This window comes from Papio anubis, chromosome 2 (genome assembly GCF_008728515.1).
Source record: "Papio anubis isolate 15944 chromosome 2, Panubis1.0, whole genome shotgun sequence".
In the NCBI taxonomy this organism is placed as follows: domain Eukaryota; kingdom Metazoa; phylum Chordata; class Mammalia; order Primates; family Cercopithecidae; genus Papio; species Papio anubis.
This window is the reverse complement of record NC_044977.1, coordinates 88,315,711-88,326,625: the sequence shown is the minus strand read 5'-3', so window position 1 is coordinate 88,326,625 and position 10,915 is coordinate 88,315,711. Positions and strand designations below refer to the sequence as shown.

General features: G+C 54.4%; 1 protein-coding gene across 3 annotated transcripts; it reads left to right on the top strand.

Moving 5' to 3' along the window:
- The first annotated feature begins 3,118 nt into the window (after positions 1-3,118).
- Positions 3,119-7,987, top strand: PPM1M (protein phosphatase, Mg2+/Mn2+ dependent 1M). Of its 3 annotated transcripts, none has more exons than XM_003894324.4 (10): positions 3,119-3,446; positions 4,081-4,198; positions 4,361-4,615; positions 5,071-5,183; positions 5,546-5,630; positions 5,728-5,846; positions 6,034-6,097; positions 6,353-6,460; positions 6,572-6,720; positions 7,065-7,987. In XM_003894324.4, the coding sequence occupies exons 1-10, from the start codon at positions 3,223-3,225 to the stop codon at positions 7,207-7,209; spliced, it is 1,380 nt and encodes a 459-aa protein (XP_003894373.1). In that variant the 5' UTR covers positions 3,119-3,222; the 3' UTR covers positions 7,210-7,987. The 3 variants fall into 3 exon arrangements, with proteins under 3 accessions (XP_003894373.1, XP_021790045.1, XP_021790046.1); XM_021934353.2 differs by having other exon boundaries at positions 5,546-5,634; positions 5,714-5,846; XM_021934354.2 differs by having other exon boundaries at positions 5,546-5,634; positions 5,714-5,846; positions 7,040-7,987.
- Positions 7,988-10,915: the final 2,928 nt, after the last annotated feature.

Here is a 10,915-nt window from a genome sequence, read left to right as displayed (position 1 = left end):
GTTGCAGTGAGCTGAGATCATGCCACTGCACTCCAGCCTGGGCGACAGAAGAGAAAGACTCCATCTCAAAAAAAAAAAAAAAAAAGGAATGCCAGTGTGTGTGTGACTCAGTCTCCAAGCTTAACTCTCCCTTTAGCATAACAAATTTGGGGTTCCTGACATTTTTATTTTCATTTATGAAAAGATCAATAATCCATTTGCATTAAAAATGAAGTCTATATGGAAAAAGCCACCATCACAGCCAAAACACAAATAACAAACTGTAACTTGTTACAAACAGCATACTTGTAACTCCTTTCAAAATAAAGAGCTGATTTCTCTAATATATAAAGAACTCTCATAAGCCAATAAGAAAAGACCAGTGGCAGCCGGGTGTGGTGGCACATGCCTGTAGTCCCAGCTACTCAGGAGGCTGAGGCAGGAGAATTGCTTGAATCTGGGAGGTGGAGGTTGCGGGGAGCCAAGATCATGCCATTGCACTCCAGCCTGGACAACAAGAGCGAAACTCCGTATCAAAAAAAAAAAAAGAAAAAACAGAAAAAGACGAATGGCCCAGTAGAAAGTTTGGCAAAGGATACAAACAGACCATTCACAGAAAAAGATAGATAAATAATCTCTCTCGGGAAAGTACCTCCCAGTCACCGTTTCTTGGAAAGTTGTTGAAGGATGCACTTCAGCAAAATGAGGGAGTAAACCAGGAGACATTGGCTTAAGATCCAGGCGAGAGTGAGGCGCTCAGGAGCCCTGGAAGTCAGAAGAGCCTGGTAGCACTGAAGGAACACTCAGGCCACCTTGGAACAGAGAGGATGGGATTGCCATGTGCTTCCACATGGCTCTGAAAATAGAAAATGGCTAAGCTGTGCAACAGACCGCCTATGACATCTGGTTGCCCAGAGCTTCTGTGAAAATACTTTAGGACAAGGCTTTCCCCCACCCAGGAGTGGGTTGGGGAATAGAGTGTAAGCGCTTTGTTTTGTCCAATTTTAGACTTTAAAATCCTCTGAGGCATCAACTGGTGAGGGTAAGAAAGTGGCCCCATAGACTGAATTGGGCCTGCCCCACCCTGGTACATTTCTGTTCTGTCACAGTGACAGTTCTCAGCTCAGAGGTCCTTTGGGAAACTTTCTCTGAGGTGGCCCCTATCCCCTTGCCAGCTGGATGAAGCAGCATCCACCAGAACTGCTATCATCACTGCAGGGGGCTTGGTGGGCAGAGGCCTGACTTGTCTCCATTAGTACTGTGTTCCTGTGCCCAGTGTGGGCCCAGCACACACTGTGGGTTCAGTCAATCAGCCCCCAGCCTGCTCTGGAACTGAGTCATCGGAGGGAGTGGGTGTTGGGCATAGCTCCCTGCCCTAAGAACCTTCCTTCTTGGGCCTGAGGAACTCCCACTGGGGCAGGGCTAGCTGCTGGGAGGAAGTGGGGCCTACTGAGCGTCTGCCTGGGCTAGGGAGTGGAGGTGAAGGTAGACTCCTCATATAGCTCATATGGGGGCACTGGGCTGTGGAGCCTTAGCCACTTTCAATTGGCAAGCCCTGGCTTCCTGGAGGAGGAAAGGGGAAGAGAAGTGCCTTGGGGGTGAGGATTGAGTCAGCTGCATTGTCGTAATGGAAATAGCACAGCCCTGGGTGTCCAAGACTTCCCCTCCATGGGCCTCAGAATCGTCCATATAAAGTAACACTTTTTTCTTTTCTTTCTTTCTTTTTTTTTTTTAGACTGAGTCTCGCTCTATCGCCCTGGCCGGAGTGCAGTGACTCCATCTCGGCTCACTGCAACTTCTGCCTCCCGGGTTCAAGCGATTCTTGTGCCCCAGCCTTCTGAGTAGCTGGGATTACAGGCGCGCACCACCACACCCAACTAATCTTTGTATTTTTAGTAGAGACAGGGTTTCACCGTGTTGGCCAGGCTGGTCTCGAACTCCTGACCTCAAATGATCCGCCCGCCTCGGCCTCCCAGAGTGTTGGGATTACAGGGGTGAGCCATTGCATCCGGCCAAAGTTACACTTTTGCACAGGGAGTTGGATTTGAGTGACAAATGGGTGACAAAGGCGGGGTGCGGTGGCTCAAGCCTGTAATCCCAGCACTTTGGGAGATCGAGACCATCCTGGCTAACCTGGTGAAACCCCGTCTCCACTAAAAAATACAAAAAACTAGCCGGGCGAGGTGGCGGGCGCCTGTAGTCCCAGCTACTCGGGAGGCTGAGGCAGGAGAATGGCGTAAACCCGGGAGGCGGAGCTTGCAGTGAGCTGAGATCCGGCCACTGCACTCTAGCCTGGGCGACAGAGCGAGACTCCGTCTCAAAAAAAAAAAAAAAAAAAAGAGTGACAAAGTGCTTTATTAACTCGCAGATGTGAACAGGACACTGCTGCTGACCCTGGTGACAGCTAGCCAGTGGTTGAGAGACCGCAAGATGATTCCTCGTCTTTCACTTCCCTCCGTCCCAGGTCTGAACTCGGACCAGCAGGAGCCTTTGGGGGACCACTGATTGCCCTTTAGACTGACACAGATTTCTCTTGTCCATCACTCACTCACAGTCCAGTAAGGATCCTGCTGTCTATTCTGCGAGGACATGTTGAATGCAGGGACAGCCATTTAGAAGACTGTCCTCGAGGGTGGCAGCAGCCTCTCAGGACAGGGAAAGCCAAGGTGACCACTAAGCCCGTCTGGGGTGGAGGGTGGCAGGCGGGGGCGGAGAGGATTCGAGGCCACCTGAAGGAACCTGTGCTCGGAGACACTCATTGTGCGGGTCTGACACCTCCCAGCTCATCCTGTCCCCATCTTCCCCTTGCGTCACGTCCCCACCCAGCAGGAGGAGATCTGAGGCTTTGCGCGACGCTGGCCCCGCGGAGTGTGGGGGGCTTTTCCTCTCAACCACTAGTGCCCCACAAGCGTGGGTGAACAGTCCTCCCTGGCTACTGTGAGACGCTGGGCAGGCCACTTCGCTTCTCTGGGCCTCGGTTTTCCTGCTTGTCAAATGGGGCTGATGCCGGCGTGGGCTTCTTCGGGCGGTCGCGAGGGTTGACCCCTGGAGTCAGCAAGCCAGCCGCGAACACGCTCCCAGGCGGAGGTTGGGGCTGGGGGGCGTCGCCTCCCCTCCGCGCGCCCCCGGCCCCGCCTCCCGCCCGCGCACCCTCCCGGCCCCGCCCCCGACCCACTTCCTCCTCCCGCGGGCTGCCCAGCCCTAGCGCCCCGCGCTCGGCGGGCAGCCCCCTGCCGCCGCGCCATGTCCGCCGGCTGGTTCCGGCGCCGCTTCCTGCCTGGGGAGCCGCTCCCCGCGCCGCGGCCGCCCGGGCCGCGTGCCAGCCCCGTGCCCTACCGACGGCCCCGCTTCCTGCGCGGCTCCAGCTCCAGCCCCGGGGCAGCCGACGCCTCGCGCCGCCCAGACTCCCGGCCCGTGCGCAGTCCCGCGCGAGGACGCACGCTGCCCTGGAATGCAGGCTACGCCGAGTGAGTGCCCCTCCCCGACCCCTGGCTCGGGCCCGGACCGGAGCCCGCCACGGGTCTTGCGCCGGCCTAGAAAGCGAGAGAAGCTGAGTGAGTGACAGCCCCCACCCACCTGTGGACAGCCCCTTCTTGCCCTCTCCTCGGAATCCTGACAACGTCCCCATCATCCCGACCCTGCGTTTTCCTTGGGATTCCGACCTCCCCTTCAGAGAAGACAGGAGGTCGGGAAGGACCTGCAGCCCAGGGGCTTCCAAGATGAGGCCCAGAGACTCGGTAGAGTTCCAGCATTCGGGACTTTGGAGATTTCCCCTCGCCCCCTACCCCCACCATCTCACCCTGGGTATGACCTGCGCTGTATGGGACAGGGCTTTGGGCTGCGACAGGGCAGGGGACAGGAATGGCAACATACCCTTACCTTCTAGCCCAGGGTCACCAGGTAGGCTCCAGAGGAGCTGGGTCCTGACTTTTACCTTAACTATGAGGCCACTGAAGTTAGGAAGCTTACATCGTGGTTGTCTTAAGTGTGTGTTAGGGACAGCACTGGGGAGCTGTTGCCCCAGAGGGAGGGGTCCTCTCCCTGTGCCCATGGGGACATAGGTGTGTCCCTGGAGGGTCGCTTACCATTTCCTGGCCTCAGGATTATCAATGCAGAGAAATCTGAATTCAATGAGGATCAAGCCGCCTGTGGGAAGCTGTGCATCCGGAGATGTGAATTTGGGGCTGAAGAAGAGTGGCTGACCCTGTGCCCAGAGGAGGTGAGCGCAGCCTGAGTTCTTGACTGGAATCCCTCCTACAGGCTGGGGCCACGACCTGCAGGCTGAGGTTCTTACCCTGCTGCCCCATGTTCTAGTTCAGGGTGGGTCAGGGGACAACTGGGGAAGTCAGGCAGAGGCTGACACTGAGCCCTTCCTGTGCAGTTCCTGACAGGCCATTACTGGGCACTGTTCGACGGGCACGGCGGTCCTGCAGCAGCCATCTTGGCTGCCAACACCCTGCACTCCTGCTTGCGCCGGCAGCTGGAGGCCGTGGTAGAGGGCTTGGTGGCCACTCGGCCCCCCATGCACCTCAATGGCCGCTGCATCTGCCCCAGTGACCCTCAGTTTGTGGAGGAAAAGGGCATCAGGGCAGAAGACTTGGTGATCGGGGCATTGGAGAGTGCCTTTCAGGAATGTGTGAGTGTGTGGCTTTTGGCTGGGAAAGAAGTGGAGATTTTGCCCCTAGGGATCTCGGGAAATGGCATCTCTGTATACCCATGGTCATCACACCAGATCCTTGGATTGGGAGGATGAGATTGGGTTGGTTGGGTTGTTACTAACAGCCATCACTGTCAGCATAACCCCTCTCATTTTATCCAGCGCCTACTGTGTGCTAAGTGCTTTTACCTGCATCATCTAATTGAATACCCTTTTGGTTCTTGGTGCAGTGGCTGGTTTCTCTTCCTATTTTGAGTAGCACTTCCCTTGTCTAGATCTCCTGACTGCAGGGATCTTGGAGGCATGGCTGGACTTTGGGCTGGGACTGTCAGGCCTGCTAGTAGAAGTGAACTGTCGGGTAGGGTGGGGATCGAGAGACAAAGTAGTATGGTGGCAGAACAGGCAGCAGCTAAGATGGCCTTGGTTTGCCCCAGGACGAGGTGATCGGGCGGGAGCTGGAGGCCTCAGGCCAGGTGGGCGGTTGCACAGCCCTGGTGGCTGTGTCCCTGCAGGGAAAGCTGTACGTGGCCAATGCTGGGGATAGCAGGTGAGTCACCCCTTGGAAGGTGGGCAAGGGTGGGATGGGGAGAGCACAAGCAGCAATGGGGACAAGCAAAGGTGGCTGGAAGTGGAGGGATAGTAGGAAGGATTGACTGGCTGAATTGTGTGTATTTGGTATGTGTTGAGTGTGAGGGTGGACAGTAGCTGCTGGGGAGGGTGGGGACCTCAGGGGCCCTGCTAAAGGGCTAAGCCTTCACCCTTGCAGGTCTTAGGTAGTCATGGAGGGCTTTAAGGAATCATCATGGGCAGAGCTGGGTCGTGGTGGTTGGAGGAAGGACTGGTAGGAGGGTGGCCATGGGTGAGGGTGGAGCCCCCCTCCTAGACCTCTCCCTTCTCTCCTCAATCCAGGGCCATCTTGGTGCGAAGAGATGAGATACGGCCACTGAGCTTCGAGTTCACCCCAGAGACTGAGCGGCAGCGGATCCAGCAGCTGGTAGGTGCGCTTGGCAGCATGGAGGCTGTGAAGCCCCAACTCCTGGGTCCAGGGCCACAAGAGTGAGTATGACCTGAGTGCAGCCTCCCCACCCCAGGCCTTTGTCTACCCTGAGCTTCTGGCTGGCGAGTTCACCCGACTGGAGTTCCCTCGGCGGCTGAAGGGGGATGACTTGGGACAGAAGGTTTTGTTCAGGGATCACCACATGAGTGGTTGGTGAGTGGGGATGGTGGACAGGTGGGAAGGGAGACCCCTGGGATCCAGTCCCAGCTGTATGGCCTGGGGCAGCCCCCCTCTACCTTGGCAGGGTGGGCACTGTGAGGGTGTGATAGCTGGGCCCTGAGTTGGGGAAAGATGAGATGGGGCACAGGGCTTGCATGGATGCTGGCTCTGCTTCTGGTAGGAGCTACAAACGTGTGGAGAAATCGGATCTCAAGTACCCACTGATCCATGGACAGGGTAGGCAGGTCAGTGCCTGGCACCCCCTAACCCCAAGAATCCCTCTTCATTGTCCCCTGCAGAGGTGGGAGCTCCTTTCTTTGCCTCTTGCTGGTAGCTGTGGCTGGTGGCTTGGGATTTGCTCTGAGTCCAGGAATTTTCTCAGTCTAAGGCTTCCAAGGGCCACAGTCCACCTCTCCCTGTGTGCTCTGCAGTGCTAGGGCCTGGTACTTGTACATTTGCTGGAGCCATTTGCCATCACCTCACACCTCACTTTCCCTCAGGCTCGGTTACTAGGAACACTGGCTGTCTCCCGGGGGCTGGGAGACCATCAGCTCAGAGTCCTAGACACGAACATCCAGCTCAAGCCCTTCTTGCTCTCTGTCCCACAGGTAAGGGGGGAAACGCTGTCCATCCCAGCTTCCATTTGCCCAGAAAGGTGGACAGTGAGGCTGTTGGGAGTCGGGAAGGGAGTGTGCAAGATCCTCAGGCTTAACTTGTAGGTGACTGTGCTGGATGTGGGCCAGCTGGAGCTACAGGAGGATGATGTGGTTGTCATGGCGACTGATGGACTCTGGGATGTCCTGTCCAACGAGCAGGTGGCATGGCTGGTGCGGAGCTTCCTCCCTGGGAACCAAGAGGACCCACACAGGTACTGTAGCTGCTGGGGACCTGCCTGGGCCTGGGTTGGTGCCAGCAGCAAGCCCAAGTAGTTATGGCTGAGAAGATAGCACTGACAATGAGCTGGCAGCTGGCCAGGATCAGGGCTGTCTCAAGCTTCTTGGAGGAGGAGGGGAGACTAGGGTTCCAAAAATCCCTGGATATAGCCTCTTGTGGTTCAGCCCATGGCCCTTCCAGGCTTGCTGCTTGCTTGGTCCCCAGTCGGACTGCACTGCTTGGGTCCCCATGTCCAGCCTTGTGCAGTGAGTTCTCCTGAGGGCTGGCCTTGCCCCTTTGCTCTGCCCCTGAAGTCTATCTGCAGGATGGTCTTCACAGGTTCTTGAAGCTGGCCCAGATGCTGATACACAGCACACAGGGAAAGGAAGACAGTCCCACAGAGGAAGGGCAGGTGTCCTACGATGACGTCTCTGTGTTCGTGATTCCCTTGCACAGTCAGGGCCAAGAGAGCAGTGGCCGCTGAGGATTCAGACACTGTATCCCAGAACTGCTCCAGTGCCCGGGTGTGGTCTGGGCATCCCTCCAGTGTGACCAAGAGCAAATCCTGCCTGCCCTATCCCTAGCCACAGCCCAGCGCTCTCCCTGCACCTCAACACACATCCATCTCAAGAGGAACATTTATGCCAGGCAGTCAGAGCTGGAAGGGTATGGAGAGCCCAGCCCACCAGGTCCTGCTTTTTGCGGTGATAACCTCTGGCAGAGTGACTTTACAAGTTAACTAGGAAACCCATGTGAGGTTCCTCAGACAGGATCTTCAACAGCCCAAAGTATCATTCTCAGGGGCACCCAGGCTAAGGGTATTAGCCAAAGATGCCAGGATGGGCAGCTAACCCATGTTTAGATCCAGGTCTCCAATTCATGGATGTCAGAGCATGCGTTCAACAACCCCCAAAGTCCACGCAGGGTGGCTTGTAGAAACCTTTGGGCAGCCTCATGTCTGCTTAAACAGCCATCTTCAAGACAGCCCCTGAAAAGAGACCAACTCAGGTCCTGCCCTGCTATTCTTTGCTGGAGATGAGGAACAGGCTCTGGGGCTAAAGTCTGGGGTAAAGCACAAGGGACTAGAGGAACTCTTGGAGTTGGCTGGGTGAGAGGGCTCTCCATTTGTTACCTGTAGTAGCCTGCCTCCTAACTGGTTGCTTCTCCCTAGTTCTAGCCCTGCCCTGGTCTGATGCCCCAACACTGCCTTTGCTTTGTTGTTCCATCACCTCCCTATTATTAAATGTTTTCTACAGAAGAGACTTGTGAATCATGAATTGCTGTACAGCTTGGATTAAGGATACCTATTGTTGGCTGGGTGTGGTGGCTCACGCCTGTAATCCCAGCACTTTGGGAGGCCGAGGCGGGCAGACTTCAAGGTCAGGAGATCAAGGCCATCCTGGCTAACACGGTGAAACCCTGTATCTACTAAAAATACAAAAAATTAGCCGGTCATGGTGGCAGCTGCCTATAGTCCGAGGTACTCCAGAGGCTGAGGCAGGAGAATGGCGTGAACCCGGGAGGAGGCGGAGCTTGCAGCGAGTGGAGATCACGCCACTGCACTCCAGCCTGGGTGACAGCAAGACTGTTTCAAAAAAGGGAAAAAAAAAAAAAAAAAAGGATACCTATTGCTGTTTCTTGTTACCTTCCAGTGGATTAGTTTTAGCTCTACCTTGTAAGCCTGCACATAATCAGGACTATGTTTTCTTTGCAGTTTCCCTAGTTCTCAGCCTGGGTGAGCCCCAGTGAGAGAATTTTTGGCCAGGAAACAGAAGTCTCTACCATCACTTTTTTTTCCTTTTGAGATGGAGTCTCGCTGTGTCACCCAGGCTGGAGTCCAGTGGGCACGGTCTGGGCTCAATGCAACCTCCAACCTCCACCTCCCGGGTTCAAGCCATTCTCCTGCCTCAGCTTCCCAAGTAGCTGGGACTGCAGGCATGCGCCATCACACCCAGCTAATTTTTGTATTTTTAGTAGAGATGGGGTTTCACCATGTTGGCCAGGCTGGTCTTGAACGCCTGACTCTAAGTGATCCACCTGCCTCAGCCTCCCAAAGTGGTGGGGTTACAGGTATGAGCCACCACACTAGTTTTTTTTTGGCGGGGCACGGGGGGAGACAGAGTCTCACTCTGTCACCCAGGCTGGAGTGCAGTGGTGTGATCACTGCAGTTTTGACCTCCTGGGCTCAAGTGATCCTCCCACCTCAGCATTCCGAGTAGCTGGGACCACAGGTATGCACCACCACACCCTGCTAACTTTTTATTTTTTGTAGAGACAGGGTCTGTTGCCCAGACTGGCTCAAACTGGATGCAAGTGATAATCCCACCTCAGCTTCTCTAGGATTACAGGCGTGCGCCACCATGTACTTGTAGGCTATGGGTTTGAGATACTGGAAGGGTGGTCTTTTCACTTAAAAAAAAAAAAAAAAAAAAGCCAGGCATGGTGGCTCAAACCTGTAATCCCAGCACTTTGGGAGGCTGAAGCAGGCCGATCATGAGGTCAGTTCGAGACCAGCCTGGCCAATATGGTGAAACCCTGTCTCTACTGAAAATCCAAAAATTAGCTGGATGTGGTCGTGCACGCCTGTAGTCCCAGGTGCTCAGAAGGCTGAGGCAGAAGAATCGTTTGAACACGGGAGGCGGAGGTTGCAGTGAGCTGAGATTGTGCCACTGCACTCCAGCCTGGGCGACATAGCGAGACTCCATCTCAAAAAAATAAAAATAAAAAGTAATGAGACAGGGTCTGTTTTGCCCAGGCTAGTCTCAAACTGCTGGGTTCAAGCAGTCCTCCCAGCCTGTAGCTGGAATTACAGATGTACACTGTGACTTTTTCACTTACTTTTGAATGCAAATTTCTGTAAAGCTAGAATTAGCTGGATAAAGTTAGGGCCCTAGGGCTTGCTGTTTAATAAGCAGCTTAGTTCATCTAATCCAAAAAGACTATGTTGTCATCTTGGCCAGGCACAGTGGCTCACGCCAGTAATCCCAGGACTTTGGGAGGCTGAGGCAGGCAGATCACTTGAGCTCAGGAGTCTGAGATCATGTTGAACAACATGGTGAAACCCCGTATCTATAAAAAAAATACAAAAAATTAGCTGGGCATTGTGATATATGCCTGTGGTCCTAGCTACTCGGAAGGCTGAGGTGGGAGGATCACCTGAACCCAGGAGGTGGAAGCTGCAGTGAGCAGAAATTGTGCCACTCCACTCCAGCCTGGGCAACACAGTGAGACTGTCTCAAAAAACACACACACACACACACACACAAAAGGGGCCGGGCATGCTGGCTCACGCCTGTCATCCCAGCACTTTGGGAGGCTGAGGCAGGCAGATCACCTGAGGTCGGGAGTTTGAGATCAGCCTGACCAACATGTTGAAACCCTGTCTCTACTAAAAATACAAAATTAGCCAGGTGTGGTGGCGCATGTCTGTAATCCCAGCTACTTGGGAGGCTGAGGCAGGAGAATCGCTTGAACCTGGGAGGCGGAGGTTGCGGTGAGCCAAGATCGCACCATTGTACTCCAGCCTGGGCAACAAGAGCGAAACTCTGTCTCAAAAACAACTACTATGCTGTCAACTAAAACAACTATGCTGTCAACTAGAACGTACCAAAGCTCAAGTGCTCATGAAGTATCTGTTGAATTACAAGGCAGCCACCTTCATGACCTCAGCTTTACTTGACCCTTCCCTGATTTACTCCTACTTTATGTGAATTCTCTTACCAGGCAACTGACAGCCCAAAATTGCAGCCAAAAAGAATATCCAACAGGTCGCAGAGCCAATGGTAAAACCTGTATAATTAACTCAACTGAGAGGCTCTCAGAACCCACCACTACCCCCGCCGGCTTTTTTTTTTTTTTGGAGAGAGTTTCACTCTTGTCACCCAGGCTGGAGTGCAATGGTGCAATCTCAGTTCACTGCAACCTCTAGCCTCCTGGGTTCAAGTGATTCTCCTGCCTCAGCCTCCTGAATAGCTGGGATTACACGCACACACCACCACACCTAATATTTTTAGTAGAGATGGGGTTTCATCATGTTGGCCAGGCTGGTCTCAAACTCCTGACCTCAAGTGATCCACCCATCTCGGTCTCCCAAAGTGCTGGGATTACAGGCATGAGCCACTGCACCTGGCCCCAGACCCCCTTTCCTACCCATTAACTGTAGATTTCATTTCCTACACATTCTCCAGGGA